The following is an 18,749-nucleotide window of genomic DNA, read 5'->3' on the forward strand; positions in this document are numbered from 1 at the left end:
CCAAAAATGGTGAAAAAAAGGAACTGAGGGGATCAGTGATGGGCGGAGCAGGCACTTCACAGGGGAACGTCCCACTAATCACGTGTCTTTAAGCTCTAGAAACCTCCGAGAAGTTCAGCGCAGGTGCAGAACAACCCAACTGTGTGCATTCACAGAGGCCACGAAGAAGAACCAGAGGGCTCTGTGGCGATCCCCTCTGACACCCCGTTTCCCCAGGCCTTCACAAGGTTCTCGCTCTTCTTCCTTCTTCACTGCCACCAGGTATTACTGCTTTAATACCACTTAATCAAGGAGACATGTGTGCTTTCAAAACTTATGTCATTTATTTGATCAGGGGAGTTAACATCTGATTAATATTCAATTGGTACATCACAGGTTGCTAATCACTTGTGTTTGCATCAGTTCTACTTTGACTTTAAATCTCTAATAACTCTCTGTACCATTCAGCGTTCTTACAGAACTCTATCTCACTCTAAGTTCACTTTTAAGTTTCACACTGTCTCTCACTCACAGAATCTCTCCTCATGCTCCATACACCACCAGCCTTTATATCCAGCCCCTTCCCCCCCCTTGGCTCCACCTTCCGTCCTCTCATTGGCTCCTTCTCCACTGCTGAGCTGTGACGGACAGGTGAGGGCAGGGCTGTTCGCTACAGGCCCTTCCAGCTCTGCAGTTCTAAGGTTGTTGTTATTATTGTCCCAATGCTGTGATGGCACCATTCACTTATATGCTAACGAAAGAGGATTAAACAAACTCCCCAAGCAGAGATACAGTAAGGTTAGCCATTGTGGAAAATGGAATGCTAGACAAGATGAGCCTTTGACCTGGCTCAGCAGGGCTCGTCATTCTTCTTCTCTCCCCAAAAGAAGTTTCTAAAGTCCCAACCTGGCTTATTTTATATACATGAACCTAAGTAAGTAGAGTGCAGCTGTCAGAAGGAATACTAACCCATTACAAGAGTATTATCAAGAGTTATTTGCATTTGTGCAAGATATTTTAAGTCTTCCTGTTGAAATTCAAGACCATTAGAAAATCAGCAGGCAAAAACAAGAGAGGAAAATGAAGTTTTAATGCATCTGGTTCCATTCAGTGAAATCTAAAGACCTGTTTTGCCCACTAAGCTTATGTGAAATCTTTCAAGAAAACTTGACAAGCATAGCACAAAGACAAAAAAAAAATGCAGATTTCCTGCCAGTGCACAATTTTACTTGAAGAATCTCAGACTTTGGTCATCTTGAATGGTTTAGATCTCAACAACCTAAAACGATAACCAGTCATGGGCCAACATTAAACTCTTTCAATCTAAACACAGTAATCTAGATCCATTGCTGGATTCCACTTGATAAGGCTACACAGGACTCCTGTTAACCTTCCTTTTTCAAGCTGTAACCTGTTCCCCCATCTGAATCCATTTCAGCAAGACAAACAAGGAAATGGAGGAGGAGGGGTTACGTCAATGAACCACAGAAAAGTGGTGTGGCATAGGAAGATTCACATGGGCACCATTCTGTTCCATCCTGAATATGAATAGCCCAGGTCTAATTGAGAAAAAAAATGGCATGCAGGCTGCTAATTTTTTCACATTTTTCATGAGTTCACATCCTTAAGTAGTTGATTCTAACTTGGCCAAGTCCCAAACATAAGGGTAGTGAGGAGAAGAAGCGGTGCCCTCACTCTGAATGAGTACAGATTTCAATGGGCTCTTATAGACTCCTGTAACACAGCAAAATGAAGGAAGGAGGGGAATGAATCCTGTCTGAAAAATCAATTCCTGCAATTTGTCCACATCCCACTAGAATTTCTTTGTCACAAATCTTCAGTATTCCCCACCAAACTTCCATGTTAGAGCTTTTCTCTGCGTGTTAATTTACAATGGGGAGAGGGGCCAAGTGCATGATAAAGTGATACCAATTCAATTTAAATATATGTGTACATATGTATACAGTATTGTACTTTCCCCCACCCCAACTCATAAAGGATATCAAACTCCATCCAACACAGGGAGCATGCAGCCTTATCTTCCTTTTCTTTTATACATTACTTCTCTATGCCTGAGCTTAACAGAAGCACAATTAACCTTGCTTTCATCTTTCCCAAAGCAATAGATCCAATAAAAGCTAGTGGCCTCTTACTTCTGTTTCCAACCCTTAGAGAAAATGCAGATATCTTACATTCTTATACCTATGTCATCTCCTATGGAATTCTGAAGTGACTCCTTTTGTGCTGAAGAGTACCCACACTGGTGCATTCACAATTAGCTACGGAAAATGACACTGCTTTTTAATCAGATGATGAACAGTTTTAAGAACCTCTTCTCTAGAAGGACTGGCGTCAACTGGTTGACATGCAGGATTCTCCATCCTTAGGTAAGACTCTTCAACTCTTAAAAGAGAGAGAACAGGCAGTATTTTTTTAAAAAAAATTACATACACAATTCATAGACATTAGATGTCTCAACAGTAACACCCTTACAAGTAACAAAAAACCCATGTATTTCTTGCTGTTTGGGAAGGAGAGCGCTTGGTATGAAATGGAAATGGAGAGATTCATCATGCAAGCTCAGTGTTTTGAGGGCTGAACCCTCAAAATGCTTTGAGAGTCTGAACCCCTGTAGAGCCAACCATGTTAATGCTAAGGGTTTTCCTCATCTATAATATCCATATGGCAGAAAAGTGCTCTCTCTCTAGACTAGGAATCACTGTCAAATGTGAATTTGGCTTGTCCAAATAGGAGGGAATTTTTGTTCCAGTTCATTTTGAAGATTTTGCCAAAAATGGCACATTGATCTTTGGAACTGAATAGAGATTTTAAAAATCTGCATGTGGGAGAAAGTGAAATCATCCAATTTTCCTTTGCATAATTGATTAATTAGTTCATCCTTCTGCTAGGGATGGTTCATACTATGAGTTGAAAGACCCCTCTCCAGCCGGGGAACAACATATACCCATCCCTCGCCATTAGAGACAGTTTCCAGATATGAACCTCCAATTGATGACTACGAAGAACTATCATACATTTCTGATTTTCTGAATGATTACAAAACATAAGACTCTTGATAGCATGAAAAATTTTGTACATACTTTTGACGGAAGACGTTATTTGCCTCCAGCTCAGCCTCCTCTCTTGTCTTCTCAATCCCGCGGCCCTGCAGCCTTCGGATTCTTTCCTCAGGGCTAACCGTCAGCAGCAAGACAAGATCAGGCTTTAGAAGGTCTCCAGGCCAGCGGTAGACCGGATGATGAACTGGAGGGAGATGTTGTATTTTCCCACTGATTTCAGTAGCGATGGCATAAGCAGCAGTGCTGTGCCAAAACCTATCAGGATCAAAGGCGTTAGCGTGAGATTCAAAGTCTGGCTGGCATGACATTCGCAGCGCTTCTACTTCAAGGATAATCTAAAAACTGATTTTTGCACAACAAATGGTCTGTCTAGAAATAATAGGTAGCATTGTTAATCTTTAAACAGTCTCCCTTGATTTGGCCACTGTTTTCTGTATGGGTAAGCCAAGGGTCCTGCTTAAAATTAAGGGCCATTTTATCTCTCAGGCCGTGTACACTTTGCTTAAATGAAGTTGTCTGAATTCAGTGAGCTAATTTAGCCATTCCCAACACCTTAGACCTGGCATTTTTGTTTTTGTGATTTAGTGGATGGTGATGGGATCAGATGAAAAGGATCTGGGTTGAAATCTTTGCTTGGCCATGGAAACTCACTGGAGGGCACTGAAAAAACCACTCCTTAAATATCTCACATACCCTACTGTGGTTCCCATGAGTTGGCTGAAACTTGATGGTACATAACAACATTTGTTATGCTGTTATAATGTTGGTTTATAAGTCACATACCAATGTTTGTTATGAAGTTTAAACGCCATGCTTTTGAAATTCTTCCAGTTTCTTTCAGTACAAATATATAATGTGGCATGGAAGGGCTGCTGACCATAAAGAACTAGCCATTAATTGAGAACTAGCTCAGTGGTTTAGATATCTGGCCGCAGAGGTAAAGACTGGGAGCTTGATTCCCCACTGGGCCTCCTGGGAGTAGAGCCAGCTTGTCTCGTTATGGACAAGCTGAACAGTGCCAGGGTGCCCCCCAGAAGAAGGGAAAGGTAAATTAATTCTGAGTATTCTTCTAGCTGGAAAACCCTCAAAAGGGTCACCATAAATCAGAATTTACAGTGGTGCCTCACAAGACGATTTTAATTTGTTCCGTGGAAATCGCTGTCTTCTGAAACCCAGTGCCCAATAGAATGCATTGAAATCCATTTAATGCATTCCAACTGGGAAAAAAGCCACTGTCTTGCAAAAATTGTCCATAGGAAACATCATCTTGCAAAACACAGTTCCCCATATCATATTGGGGAAAAACAATCCCCTCACCTTTGGAAATTCAATGGGTCTCAGATAGTCTTCCCTCTCCAGCAAAAAAGAAAGAGAATGAAAGGAGTCAAAGCAGCCCCTTGGCTCCTGATAATGATGATTCCTTTTCGTCGTCATTGTTTAGTCGTTTAGTCGTGTCTGACTCTTCGTGACCCCATGGACCAGAGCACGCCAGGCCCTCCTATCTTCCACTGCCTCCCGTAGTTGTGTCAATTTCATGTTAGTTGCTTTGATGACACTGTCCAGCCATCTCATCCTCTGTCGTCCCCTTCTCCTCTTGCCTTCACACTTTCCTAACATCAAGGTCTTTTCCAATGACTCTTTTCTTCTCATGAGATGGCCAAAGTACTGGAGCCTCAGCTTCAGGATCTGTCCTTCCAGTGAGCACTCAGGATTGATTTCCTTTAGAATTGATGGGTTTGTTCTCCTTGCAGTCCAGGGGACTCTCAAGAGGCTCCTCCAGCACCACAATTCAAAGGCATCAATTCTTCAGCGGTCGGCCCACTTTATGGTCCAGCTCTCACTTTCATACATTTCCTCAGTGTTTTTGGGGGCCCTGCGGTACCCCCATCAGGGGCTAGGTGTTCTTCCCACAATCCTCTAGAGCAGTGGTGTCAAACTGTGGCCCTCCAGATGTTCTTGGCCTTCAACTCCCAGAAATCCTGGCCAGCAGAGGTGGTGGTGAAGGCTTCTGGGAGTTGAAGTCCAAGAACATCTGGAGGGCCACAGTTCGACACCACTGCTCTAGAGGATTGTGGGAGGAACACCTAGCCCCTGATGGGGGCCCCACAGGGCACCCCAAAACACTGAGGAGCTCTCTTGGCCGCTGGCAGGACTGGGGCTGTGCAGCCCTGTACTGAGTGGGAGGCGCAGCCAGGGGGTCATCATGACTTGGGGTGTTAGGGGACAGAAGGGGGTAGGAGATGCAAGGGCCATTCTAACTTATACCTTGTAGGGGAAATACTATGTCATACAATTTGTTTTCCCAGGGAGAGGCTCATCCATTGCACTTTGGGTGTGCTGCTGATCCCTGTGATTTCCCCAAATGTGGGGAACTCAACTGCATAATTTGTGTTAATGAGAGATTATATTTGTGATTTTCCTGGTTTTTTTTTTTTTACAATGTCTTTACCCTTTGATTCCTGGCTGTTTTCACCATTCTCTACCATTTAAATTTGCAGCCATAGCCCCATTGGCAATCTTTTGCAAGATGCTTCCCCCCCCATAGAAACACATTAATTACATAAGACCTACTTTTTTGGGATAAAAAACAAATCTTATGTAATTAATGTGTTCCAATGGGGGGAGGAACTGTCTTGCAAAACAGGGTCCAAAAAACTGTTTAAAAAAAAACTGTCTTGCAAGGCAAGGACCCAAACATCGTCCAGCAAAAATTGCCCATAGGAACAATCGTTTTGTGCAGCACAACACTGCTCAAAAAGTCATCGTCTAGCGAATTCCTCATTTTTCAAGGCAGTCGTTTAGTGAGGCACCACTGTATATGATGACACATGATGATGATGGATTAGACCAGGATGAACAACTTGTGATTCTCCAGGTATTGCTGGACTGCAGCTTCCATCATCTCTCACCATTGATGATGCTAGCTAGGGATAATGGGACTTACAGTCCCCATGTCACCTGCTTCTGAAGTGGATACTTATTAGACTTACGATTTTATACATTTGCAATCTCAGATTCTAGATTTCTGAGTCTAGGTATTAACTTGAGGTTTTAATTGTGTTTTCCAACATGTTCTGTTAGCTGCCCAGAGCTCATAAGTAACAGCGGACTGTAAACTGAATTACAGTGGTACCTCAGTTTACGAATGTAATGCGTTCTCCGTGACATTTCATATTGCGAAAAATTCATAAACTGAAACACGGTTTCCCATAGGAATACAATGAAAACCAATTAATCCGTTCTGGAGACCAGAAAAAAGTTTTTTTTAAAAAAAAAAGTCGTATCTGTTCAAAACTCTTTATAAAGTGCACTTTAAAGGCACAAATATTGTACAGGGACATAATTAATCAAGTAATAACATTTCAAACATCCAACTTCAACTTTTAAAACATCACACATCAACTTTTAAAACATGGCAAACTGGGGAAACTTGTTTTGTATTGTGCAAAAAAATTCATAAACCAAAGCATTATTTTAATGGATTTTCATTCGTAGCCTGAAAACTATGTTAACCGAAGCGTTCGTAAACCAAGGTACCACTGTAATACAATTGAATAATGCAATTCAATTTACAAGGTCCTACATTCTTTACTTTGTTAAAGGACTGGAAGTCAGAACAACAGTGAGCCAAATCTGACCTCAGTAATAATCTCATATAGGAAATGGTTTGTGAAGTTCTAGAACAATTCAGGGTATCTCTGTGACCCTTCTGGGAATATCACAAAAAATCTTAACTAACATGATTGATTAACAAGAGAATGAAACAAGATTTCTCCGTTCTTAAATTTTTTAAAAAAACAAAAACAAAAATGTACCATGTATGCAATAAAGACAGTATTTTACATGTGCAAACCTGTCTACAATCACTGGGGATTTTGTGGATTGTTCTGCTATTTCAGAAGCAACAATGTAGTTGGTCAGAGCATAAAAAGCTCTCCGTATGAGTGTCGGTTCATCATCGAACACCTTCCTCCACTGACTGACACAAGGTGGAGGAGATCTCAGCAGAACAGCATTTAGCGAATCCTTCAGAGCATGGGTTACGGTGGTTTTGCCTAAAATCAAACCAGGAAGGAAAATGTCATTAACTCCTGACACGGTATGAGAGGTTCTCTCTCAACTCCTTCACTCAGTCTAAGGATCAGGGCCAGACTAATTGTCTATTTTGCTGCTGGTTTTATACTATGCCCTGTTCTTCCTCTTTGCTGTTGGTTTCATTACACGCAGCCATTGTTTTTACTGGTTGTATTGTACACTACCTAGAGGATTCTGGTTATTAGGCAATTTAAAAGTGCAATAAATAAAAATAAAACTCATGCTTCTACCAGCCACCACAGCTATTAATCCAGTCCTTCAAAGTGCTAACAATTAGTTCTCTTGCTTGCATGCGTACATACACACGTAGGCTACTTTTCTATCTCGTTGACAGCCCCCAAAGCAGCTGAATGTCAGCAAACGCCCACACAGCACACACAACATGCTTTTAAAATGTGTCACCTACCTGGTTTTATTTTTAAACCTTTCAGCAACTACAAATCAGAGAAGTGTTAAAATCTACTAGGGCTCATCTGGAAGATGTAGTGAGAAAGGGAGACTATGACGACTTACTTGAAAGGAAAAAATGTATGCTCCAGTGTGCGGGGGGGGGGGGGGGAACCTGTGAAACTCCAGATTTTTTTTATTGTACACCTTATCATCTTTCTCAAGCTATGCTGACTGTGAATAATGGAAGTAATAGTGCAAAAACACCTGGAGGGCCACGTTACCCACCCGTTTAATGTGTGCATCCTAATTAGGCCAGCATACCAGCTATACTGGTTGAAATTCCTTTTTTCCATGCACCTATTAAAGGTACAGGAGCCCCAGTCTGCATTTCATGAAGCCACCTATGGCTTCTACTCAAAAGATAAATCCTACTAAGTTCAGCAGGACTTACCCACAAGTTCATGCATACAGAATTGCAACCTTAGCATCATCTCAGCAGAAAAAAAGGGGGGTGTTAACCATTCTGGAATAAATGTGATGCCAAGCAGTTTTGACACTTAGCATGAAATGCACTCCATGAGAGATAAACTGTATCAGTGTATGACATGTATGGCAGTCCTTTAGATTATACTGTACTACAGTACCTAGTTATGACCTACCTGTTGCATCCAGTCCTTCAATAACGATCACAGGAAAATCTCCCTTCTTTGGACGGACAGGGCACCCATCCACAAGATCAAGAACAGCTTTGGCTTCAGGAATGACGGAAAGGCACTGCACAGAAAGTATGTTCAAAGTCAGACATACTAACATGTGAAATGAAAGCAAGAAGGGGACTGACAAAAATTTGATTTTAAAGAAATATGGAATTTCTATCTGAAATAGGTCTTTGTGAAAGGGAAAGGTCATAAGCCAACCGAAGAATCAATGTGTTTTTGGAGTGGAATGGGGTGAAAAGGGATTAAAATGATATTTTTGGTCACCTAGTCGTGAGGGTGGCACAGGAGGGGAATTATAGATGTATTGTATTGTATGTACACACTTTTTATGTTAGTGTTGTTACTATTAACTTTTAAAATAAAATTTAAAAGAAAAATAAAGCAGACCTGTTTAGCACTGGGATTGGTTGGGTCGTTTCCCAGCAAATACATCGGGCCCAAGGAAGGTGCCAAAGAAATAAGAGCCCTTCTATTTTAATAGGTGTGGAAGGAGAAATTCTACTGGTGCACCTCAACACACCAGCTACGCCTGCTGACCTTTCTACCCATCTACTAAGGGTGCAGCAGCCCTAACTTTGGCAACCCCATGTATGCTTCATAGCACAGGAAGTCATCAAAAAAAAGTGAGGTCAGCCTGAAGGAAATCTTTGAGTTTTTATGAGATGAGAAGAAAATACAGTGGTCCTCTTTGGAAAGTCTGAATGAGGCCTTGCTTCTCCCCTTACAATTCTTTCCACATACCCGTATTTTTCGCTCCATAAGACGCACCAAATTTTTAGGAGAAGAACACAGGAAAAAAATTATCTGCTTTCTTCTCCTAAAATTTGGTGAGCCTTATGGAGAGGTCCATCTTATGGTCCTAGGGTGTGTTCCAAGACCCTTTGGAGCCTCCCCCTGCCTCCCTCAGGGGCCAAAGGGGGTGAAATCGCCACCTTCTGGGGCTGTTCTGAAGTTTCCCAAGCCTCAAAAGAGCCCCAGAAGGTGGCGATTTGGCCCCTTCTGGCCCCCGGGGGAGGCAGGGTGAGTCTCCAAAGAGTCCTAGAACACACCCTAGGACCCTTTGGAGACTCACCCTGCCTCCCCCGGGCGACAGAGCGGGCAAAATAGGCAGCTTCCAGTACCTTTTCTGAGCCTTTCCAGGCTCAGAAAAGGTCCTGGAAGCTCCCGATTTTGCCACCCTCCCCCCACCCCCCACGGAGCCGGGGGGGGTAAAATCGCCAGCTTCTGAGAGTGTTTGGAGGCTTATCAAGCTTCCAAACACTCCCAGAACCTGGCGATTTCGCCAGGGCTGGCCCCGTGGGGGGGTGGGGGGAGGGTGGCAAGGGTCATGGGAGGCTCCCTTGGACCCTTGCCACGCTCCCCCACCCCCCCATGGGGCCAGGTGGGGTAAAATCGCCAGCTTCTGGGAGTGTTTTGAGGCTTGGGAAGCCTCAAAACACTCCCAGAACCTGGCAATTTTGCTAGTGCTGGCCCGTGCGTGGGTGGGAGGAGCGTCGCAAGGATCTGAGTGAGCTTCCAGGACCCTTGCGACGTTCCCCCCACCTGGAAGCTGGTGATTTCGCCGGTGCTGGCCCCGTGGGGGGGTGGGGGAGCCTCGCAAGGGTCCTGGAAGGCTCACCCGGACCCCTGCGACCCTCCCCCCCACGGGGCCAGCAGGGACGAAATTGCTGCATTCACACCATTAGACGCACTGACTTCCCCACCCACATTTTGGAGGGGAAAAAGTGCGTCTTATGGTGCAAAAAATACGGTACATTGGATTCCTTTGGTTCTCTGTGGGTCAACCAAGCCAAAATTGGTTATTAAATAAACCACGGTACTCCTTTTCATCATCACCAACCTGCACATGGTACCCTGCAGACAGCTATTACCTCCTTGCCCACATAAGCAGGCAAAAACTGAAAGTGAAAGCTCCACTTCCTGTACAGAACACAGAATTTCAAAGTGCTTGCACGACCAGCAAGGACAGGGCTGGAACTCCCTGTTCCCTACGACTGTTAAAGGCACAGAAGCTTCCCCATCCCCAAAAATGTGTCTCCTCTCCATGGTCCCAAAGGGATCCAGGGTCCTCTAATGAAGCTGAACTGTGGGAGATTCAGGTTAGGGCAGAGGAAGGGCAGCTAAAGCAGTGTGGTCTCATGATGGGTGCCAGCTTATGTGTCTCCACAGCGAAGAAGCCCCATCCCTGCCAGAACCCGGAGGTTAATTTCTACCCTGAAAAATGCTAAGGTTCAACATTTGCTGTAACTTGCGCCTTGGCCCCCGGGTGCATCCTAAACCCTGCACAGCACCTTGCCAGGCCCAACAAAATTGCATCAGTCCGGTAGATGTTCTTTAAAGACAGGACAGCTATAACAAAATGCAGATTTTATGGGTGCAACCTCAATCCAACCCTAAAAGTGCCCTATCCAACCAAATAGAAAAAGGTAAGCCCACTTGCTACGGTACTTTTGCAGCAATTTGTTCCTAGTTTTAAATTTTGTCTTTTAATGGTGCTAAGCACCGATACATGCTCACTACTTCCAACTTCAAAGCTTGTCATTTCATTGTTGTAAGCCATCTGGGGTCCCTTTCAAGGAGAAAGGCAGGGTATATATGTATATGCATATGTACGTACTGTACTTGCCATGTTTCCTCCAAAATAAGACAGGGTCAGATATTAATTTTTGCTCCAAAAACCACATTAGGGCTTATTTTCAGGGGATGTTTTAATATTTTCATGTACAGCCATCTACATTTATTCACATCTAGTCATGTCATCTTTTTCTACTTACTGCATGCTGGTGGAGAGTGTGGTTTCACTTAACTAGTTTGGAGTAGGGCTTATATCAGGAGCATCCAGAAAAATCATACTAGGGCTTATTTTCAGGTTAGGTCTTTTTTTTCCTTTATACATTTATTAAACAAACATCTGTCATAAACAACATTAACCTAACACCACAATAAAATACAATTACATTATACACCAGTGCCACTATTATCCTCAGGGCTAGCATTAATATTTTTAAAATTCAGTCCATTTTCTCTCCAAAACACCATTGATACGTCCCTCGGTATAACTCCTTCCCTTTCCCTCTCCAAAATACATATCCCAAGAATATACTCCATATTTTCTTAAAATCATTATTTTTGATAGGACTCTTTCATATCACATGTCAGTTTATCATTAATTGCCATATCCCATAGTTCTCTATACCATTTCTTTAAATTGAGTTGGTTATCATTTTTCCAGTTTCTTGCAAAAATTAACCTTGCTGCCGTAACCATTATTACTATTAAGTCCTTATTTTCTTTGAACAATTGATCTTTCTTGACCATATTCGATAAAGCCATTGACAGGGACATTTGAATATTTAATCCAGTTATTTCCCTTATTTCTTTAAAAATTTGCTTCCATTCCTGCTTTCTTACTTCACATAACCACTACATATGTATATATATCCCCTTCTCTTTTTTACACCTCCAGCATAGTGAGGATACATTTTTATCTATGATGCATTTTTATTTATTACGTCAGCTGCCCAGAGTAGTCTATGACTGGATGGGCGGAACATAAGTATAATAAATAAATAAATAAATTATACTCAATTTTACTGGTGTTAAATACCACCTCTATATTAACTTACGATAATTTTCTTTTATCCTTACAGACGTGTTCTTCATACAGTAATTCTTTGATCCCATATTTTATCCCATTCTTCACCTATTACTTCTTTATACAAATTATATTGCCACTGTATTTTTAATCCTTGTGCTTCCTGATTCTGAGACCCTGCGGTGTAGGACGACACCTGTGCCCCCCTTCTCCCCTCGCCCTCCCCCATTCTCCGCAAAGGCTCTGGGCGATTACTCCCACGCTCTGTACATGCCCAGAGCCACTCTGCTTCACCCTGTGTCTTTGCCAGCCACAGCACGGAGGTGGGTAGGTGGTGAGAGGCAGGCCTGAGCTCCGCTCCGGAGCGAGACCTGGCCGAAGGGAAGGGGGGAAGAAGCTCTGCTGACCTCCGTGAGGATGGCGCGCGCGGCCTCGAAAGAGGCGAACACGGCGGCGCCGTCGAGCAGGTGCGCGGCGGCCGGGTGGAGCGCGGGCTCCTCGGCTCCGGCCACGCGCGCCCGGCCCAGCAGCACCTTGCTCTCGGGCGCCCCCTGCAGGCGCCACAGCGAGCGCCACAGCGGGCCGCCGCCGTCTTCGGCCGCCGCCGCCTCGTAGACCGAGAGGAGGCGCGCCGGCGGCGGCAGGACGAGGCGCACCAGGTCTTCCAAAGCGCGCTCCGTCTCCGGCAGGCGCCGCCGGTCGCGCACGAGGAAGCCCTTCTCCGGCCTCGACCCCGGCGGCCCCGCGTAGGCCAGCAGCGGCAGGACTTCGCCCGGCCCGAAAGGCTCCCGGCTCAGCCGCTGCTCGGCCCGTCGGAGGAGCCGGGCCGCCCGGACCCGCTCGCCGGCGCTTGGCCCGCTGGGCACGCAGAAGGAGAAGCACCGGCCGGGAGGCGGCAGGAAGCCCCGCGGGGGACGCCCGCCGCCGCCGCCTCCTTCGGCGAAGTAAGCCAGCTCTGAGCCCGGCAGCTCCGCCACGCAGAGGCGCTCCGGGGCGCCGCCACTTGGGGGGCGCAGCGCCGTGGCGGCCGCTTGGGAGAAGGCGCGAGGGCCGCGCGGGAGCATCGCTACTCCTCCTCTCGGGGGGGGGGGGGCGCCGACGGGTCCGGGTCTCCCGCCCTCGCGCGCCGGGCCGGCTGGGCTGGGCTGGGCTGAGAGAGAGCAGCGCGTGCCCCTCCCGGAGGCGGCGGCGGTGGCGGCGCGGGGGAAGAAACGAAACCGAAGGCGCGGGCGGCGAGGGGCGCGCGACGAAACGAAACCGGAGTCCAAGGGAAGGGAGCCGGCGGCCGCAGGAAACGAAACTGGCGCGCTTCAGTCGGGCAGGGCTTCCTCCGGTCGCACCTCTTATCCCTCGGGGCCTGGGATCGTTCCTCCCCCGCCCCCACCGAAGCCGATCCGCATTTCCTTCCAAGGCGAAACGGGTCACCCGCTTCGTTGTCCCCTGAAGGAATGGGTACAGCCTTGTACCAACCCGGGCCATAGAAATCACGGCATGTGAGATGGGTAGAGCCCAGGAATGTTGAGTGTGTTTTACTGGTGCGATGACTATTTCATGTAGTATTTCATTCCCCACCCCCTTATGTCTGACGAAGAGAACATGTCCACGAAGTTCACACGAAACTACAGTGGTACCTCGCTAGACAATTACCCCACATGACTTTTTTTTTTGCTAGACATTGACTTTTTGCTATCGCTATAGCGATTCACAAGAGAATGATTCCTATGGGGCAATTTCACTGGACAATGTTTGGTCCCTGCTTCGCAAACCGATTTTTGCCAGACGATTTTGACAGCTCCCTCCGTGCTCGCAAAACGGGTGTTTTTGGGACATAAGCTTCGCAAAACAGCTATTTAAACAGCTGATTGGCAGTTTGCAAAGCGGCTTTCCTATGGCTGATCTTCACTAGACAATGACGATTCTTCCCCATTGGAACGCATTAAACAGGTTTCAATGCATTCCAATGGGGAAATGCTTTTCACTAGACGATTTCGCTAAACAGCGATTTCAGTGGAACGGATTATCATCGTCTAGCAAGGCACCACTATATAATAGTCTTTAAGGTGCCACCATGGTTTTGTTGTGTGTGTGTGTGTGGTTGTGGGTTCCCCCCCAAGGTACTTGTACAGACTAACAGGGCTACCTCTTCTAAAACTCCAGAGTAGAAGTTTTAGATGGCCTGCAACTGTCCTCTGTCTTAAGAGATGGGCCTTAAAATCCAAATTGTTAGCCAAAGAATAGGGTGAAACCAACGTCCAGGCTGGAGCTGCTTCTCTCCTATGAAATCTAATCAAGTCTTCCTGTTCAGACAGAAATTGCTCCTGCAGCCCATCTTTGCCTTTTCTTTTTCTAAATTTTATTTCATTAAAAGAACATCAAACAGACAACATAAACCTACCACCACAATAAAATACAATTACATAATATAACAGTGCCACCTTCACCCTCAGGGCCAGTATTAATAATATTTTAAGATTTTGTTCAGTCCATTTTCTCTCCAAAAAATTATTGTTTCTTCCCTCAGTTGCATACCCCTTCCCTCTCTGAAACACATAGTGCATTCCAGAAATACATTTTCCAGAAATACATTCCATTTTCTTAAAATCATTATTTTTATATAAACCTTGATAAATTTTCTTAACACGTCAGTTTATCATTAATTGCCATATCCCATAATTCTCTATACCATTCCTCCAAATTAATTTGGTTGTCATTTTTCCAATTTCTTGAAAATATTAACCTTGCTGTGTAACCATTATTACAATTAAGTCCTTATTTTCTTTCAGAAATTGATCCTCTTTGCATCTTTGCCTTTTCTTAAAGAACTAGTCAGGAAACTACTTGCAGCCAAAGCAACTGCTGTGGAATTGACGGGGGGGGGGGGGGGGAGAGACAGCTTCTCAACTGGCCCTTTAAGATGAAGCAAGTACAGTAATAGATTTTTCTTAAAAAATAATCAGAAGCTGGAAATCTGTTAGCATTCTAGACATGTAATTCTGGCAGACTGGTGACTGAGCTTAACTGTAAAGAAGCCGAGCTGCAAATGAAGCCTGCGCTTATCTCCTAACAATAGGTTGTGAAAGAGGGAAGTTAATTTGCAAACTACAAAAAATATCAGGGCTGCCACTTTCTCCTTCAGCTGTTTTCTGCACTTAAGCAGCACACTTTTAAGGCATTCCAATTCCTAATAATGGGCACTCGGTAATTAATTTGGGTTTTAGTGTTATCTCACAGAGACATTAATCTATGTTGGAATGTGTATCCCAGTGGGTAAAGGCATAATCAATGAAAAGAGACAGGTTCAAGACTGACACACATTATTATACAGTTTGGCGGGAGGTCTTGCTGAATCTGAAGAGACCTGTTTAGGTCCACATTTTCACCATGGCCAACCGCTTGGTCTTAGAAGCCTGCCAGCAACACACTAAGAAGAGCACAACTTCTTCCTGTGTTTGCCAGTGACTGGTGCTTGTATCAGCAGCACACAGCTTATGAGGCTGGTAGCCACCGACAGCCTGACCCTCCACTGATGTATGTCCCAATGCAGCAAAAAGGGTAATGGGAATTCCGTTCATCTGAGAGAATAAAAGTAAAAGGGAATTGATAAAAATAAATTAAAAGGCTGGTAGTTTGTTTCCAAGAAAAGTACAAGGAGCCAACAGAGTCTTCAGGCACATTAAAGTTGTTTGTTTGACAAGCTTTTGCAAAGCGCAGCCTGCATCTTCAGTTGCTGGTTTTGCAGCAGTAGACCAGATCCGAGCACAGTACAGTGGACCCTTGACTTACAGACGGCTCGACTTACAGACTTTTCGAGTTACAGACTTCTCTGGCTGCAAAATTTAGATTCGACTTGCAGCCGGAGAATCGACTTACAGACCAGAAAAAAACCAAAATGGAACAAAAATAGAATGAAAACCACTGGTTATGGGATTAATCGGTTTTCAATGCATTGTAGGTCAATGGAGATTCGACCTACAGACTTTTTGACTTGCAGCCACCATTCCAATACGGATTAATTCCGTAAGTAGAGGGTCCACTGTAACTCTTCTGAAGTTTAGCACAATGTTGAGGAAATGATGATGGCATTAACAGATCATCCAGGGACACAATGGACTGCCAGCTCAGTGGCTGAAGGCATTTCAAATGTTAATGGTAAATCCCACATGCTGGTCTTTCTACTACAACCTTCTTCCTTGAAACTGTCTTCAGCCAACATTCGACTGCCCGTTCTTGTGGAAGAAAAATTAATTTTTCAACCATACCTCAATCCTGTTTGGTGGAGGTGTGGTTAACTGATGAAAAAGGGAGTCAGGTTTTGGGGTCTTCCCTTGGTGGATCTTTCTGAACGGTGGACACACAAAGACATCTCGTAGACCAGACTGACTGCCGACATTGGTGTCAATGATCTTCAAGCTATGTGTCTCGTAGCAGCTTTTTTCTACTGGCAATGTGGGCACAGTATTGCAAGCCAAAGTCAATTGCATGGCATTTTGAATCATGGACATAGAAGGTGTAGCTACATTCATAAACTACAGGTGTTTTTGAAGCACTGAATTTCCTGGCGTATTAAAACAAGATTAGCAACATGCAGTACCTCCAAATTTACAGTGGAATAAACCATTAGAAAATCTAGGCTACAATACTATATACGCCTGAAAACAAGTCCCACTGAATTCAATATGGCTTCCAACTTAGTAACTACAAAGATCTGCAGTGCAAATGTTTTTGGTACATAACACGTCCCAAGAAAAGAATGCTTCAGAATACTGTGTCCACAAACGGTCCCGCCTACCAGTATGCCCAGAATAAAGTCCACCTGAGTTCAGTGACACTTATTCCCATGATAAGCCTGCTAGCCTAACATACTCTCTTCAAATTTAAAACAAAGAAAGCCATTGCAAGGATCACTTCCCTTTAAAGAAGCAGTCATTGGCACTTGAAAAACAAAATTACTAGATTTGCTATAAACTGTCAAAAATGAAGCTAGTGCAATACATTAGGTGGCCTCTTGAATTCAGTCAACCCAGAAAAAAAGGCAAACTAGCAAAAAAAGAGAGAAGAAAATGAGGGGGCAGATTTAAACGAACTGTGAATGTCAATGGCAATTAATCCTGAACTTTATACTGTATTATATCATTTTGCTTTCCCTAACATCTCAAGGCTAGCCCTAGGATAAATAACATTGTGAGTGAAAATCAGCTTTGGTAGCCTTTCCATGGAGTCAGCTCTTCAGGGCTGCTCAGAAGGTTTAAGGGTCTGGGGCAGAGGTGGTACTTGGGATTCTCCAAGGTTAACTGAAAGGTCAGTACTGTACTTGAACATGCTGAAGAACCTTGGGAAAAGGTTAGCTATTTGCTTTTTGCCATGCTCCATCCCTGCAAGCAGTACTTTCAAAAACACACTCCCTGAGCTCAGCTAAGTGCTCCTTTTGGCTTGCTTGGTGTCCCCTCAGTTTAGCATCTCAAGTGATCCCCTAGCTCGTTCACCCCCTAAACCTGGTCCTGTATTGTATCTATTGGAGATAACAACAGAATGTATTTTTCATTGTCCTCTTTCATCCCTTACATGAGTTTGGAAATGGAGCCTATCAGTGGACATAAGGATTACCCTAGTTTTCATGTGTGCCCGCAATGTATCTGGTACCTCTGTATGTTATAATCCCGTTACTTGGTTATCCTCCTGCCACATGTCACTTTGACTCATTTCTCTTTCAAACAACCCAAGTATGTTATGACTTAACTCTCAGCTCTGGTGCCTGTCACTGCTTCTCTTCCTTGGGCATCTCCTTGATTGGGGGTTTTCTGTTTCCTTATCGCTATCTCTTGTTTTAGCAAAAATTCCAAGTAGTTTGTACAGAGGTTGGTCTTTTTCCATTCTTACCACCCACTTCAATCCCATGAGGCTGCTTGAATATTTCCTGGTTTGGGCAGGTCTTCAGGCTAGACTGACGACCTAAACACAGCTCCAGCATGGAATAGATAGGAAGCGGTGGGAATATCTGAGACCTACTGTGGTGTCGTGGTCAGAGCGCTGGACTCAGCAGATCTAAGATCTCATCTCCACTGACCCATAAAACTCACTGGGCTAGTCATTCTCTCTCACTTTGACCTATCTCACAGAGCTATTATGAGGAGCATGTCAAGAAGAAGAGAAACCTGGTTTGCTGCCTTGAACTCCCTGGAGGAAAAGTAGGACAGGAATATTAACTAATAAAATTATGTGAATGTCCCAGATCTCATGGGTGACCTCACCCCAAACGCCTTCCTTCTTGCCATGTGCAGGTCAAAGATAAGTTGCCCTTGTGATGCTCAGGATGGAAGCTCTAGGTGATATTAATAGGACTGCTGCCTGTCAAAAAACAAGGATGTTGAGAGCTGCCTAGATAACAGAAAAAAAAGGAAGTTTGTTGACAGGGCCCAGAAATGCTACTTTTTTGAACTGCAACATGCAAAATTCCCCAGCCAGCTTAACGGCTGATGGGGCTGTCTGATTCTAAAAATTGCAAACCAAATACATAACCTTGTAAGTTTTGCACTTCCATTTGCATCTAAAGGGAGCTGGAGAAATTTTAGGGATGTAGGGAACTGCTGTACGAACATGGGTCTATCTAATGTGCTGGAAAATACTTGGCCCTCCAAATGTTGATGAACTGTTGTCGACATGGCCAGGGTTGTTTGGGATGACACACACAGGAGCCCAACATCTGACATTGGGCTGCGATAGTTGCCTTAGCCGATGTCTATGTCGATTGTCAGATCCCAGGGACTGAACCCAAGGACCTTCTACGAAAACCCACTTGCTGCAGGAAATTGCAATGTCGCCATTTCCTCCTCCTGGTCGCTCCTACTCCCCTGATGTCTGTATCATTAAATTTGCACATCAGGCATGGCATTC

General features: G+C 44.5%; 1 protein-coding gene and 1 non-coding gene across 3 annotated transcripts; one reads left to right on the top strand and one right to left on the bottom strand.

The window, feature by feature from the left end:
* Positions 1-301: 301 nt before the first annotated feature.
* On the bottom strand, positions 302-12,947 carry CMPK2 (cytidine/uridine monophosphate kinase 2). Of its 2 annotated transcripts, XM_020777339.3 has the most exons (5): positions 12,266-12,938; positions 8,204-8,318; positions 6,913-7,114; positions 3,081-3,314; positions 302-2,382 (listed from the first exon to the last, which is right to left on the bottom strand). In XM_020777339.3, exons 1-5 carry the CDS (start codon positions 12,920-12,922, stop codon positions 2,259-2,261), a joined length of 1,332 nt encoding a protein of 443 aa, XP_020632998.3. In that variant the 5' UTR covers positions 12,923-12,938; the 3' UTR covers positions 302-2,258. The 2 variants fall into 2 exon arrangements, 1 of the variants encoding a protein (XP_020632998.3); XR_012087620.2 differs by lacking the exon at positions 6,913-7,114 and having other exon boundaries at positions 12,266-12,947.
* On the top strand, positions 5,315-5,482 carry LOC140703486 (U1 spliceosomal RNA). The gene has a single exon (XR_012082852.2). It is a non-coding gene; the product is annotated as a U1 spliceosomal RNA (small nuclear RNA).
* Positions 12,948-18,749: the final 5,802 nt, after the last annotated feature.

This window comes from Pogona vitticeps, chromosome 1 (genome assembly GCF_051106095.1).
Source record: "Pogona vitticeps strain Pit_001003342236 chromosome 1, PviZW2.1, whole genome shotgun sequence".
Taxonomy (NCBI): domain Eukaryota; kingdom Metazoa; phylum Chordata; class Lepidosauria; order Squamata; family Agamidae; genus Pogona; species Pogona vitticeps.

What these genes read in the sequence shown, in the direction of transcription:
- CMPK2 (XM_020777339.3), bottom strand. Translation starts at nt 12,922, where the DNA reads ATGCTCCCGCGCGGCCCTCGCGCCTTCTCCCAAGCGGCCGCCACGGCG. An exon ending in CGCGCGCCATCCTCACGGAG is followed by an intron (nt 8,319 to 12,265) that starts GTCAGCAGAGCT and finishes CTTTCTGTGCAG; the next exon opens with TGCCTTTCCGTCATTCCTGA. An exon ending in TCCCCAGTGATTGTAGACAG is followed by an intron (nt 3,315 to 6,912) that starts GTTTGCACATGT and finishes TGATCCTGATAG; the next exon opens with GTTTTGGCACAGCACTGCTG.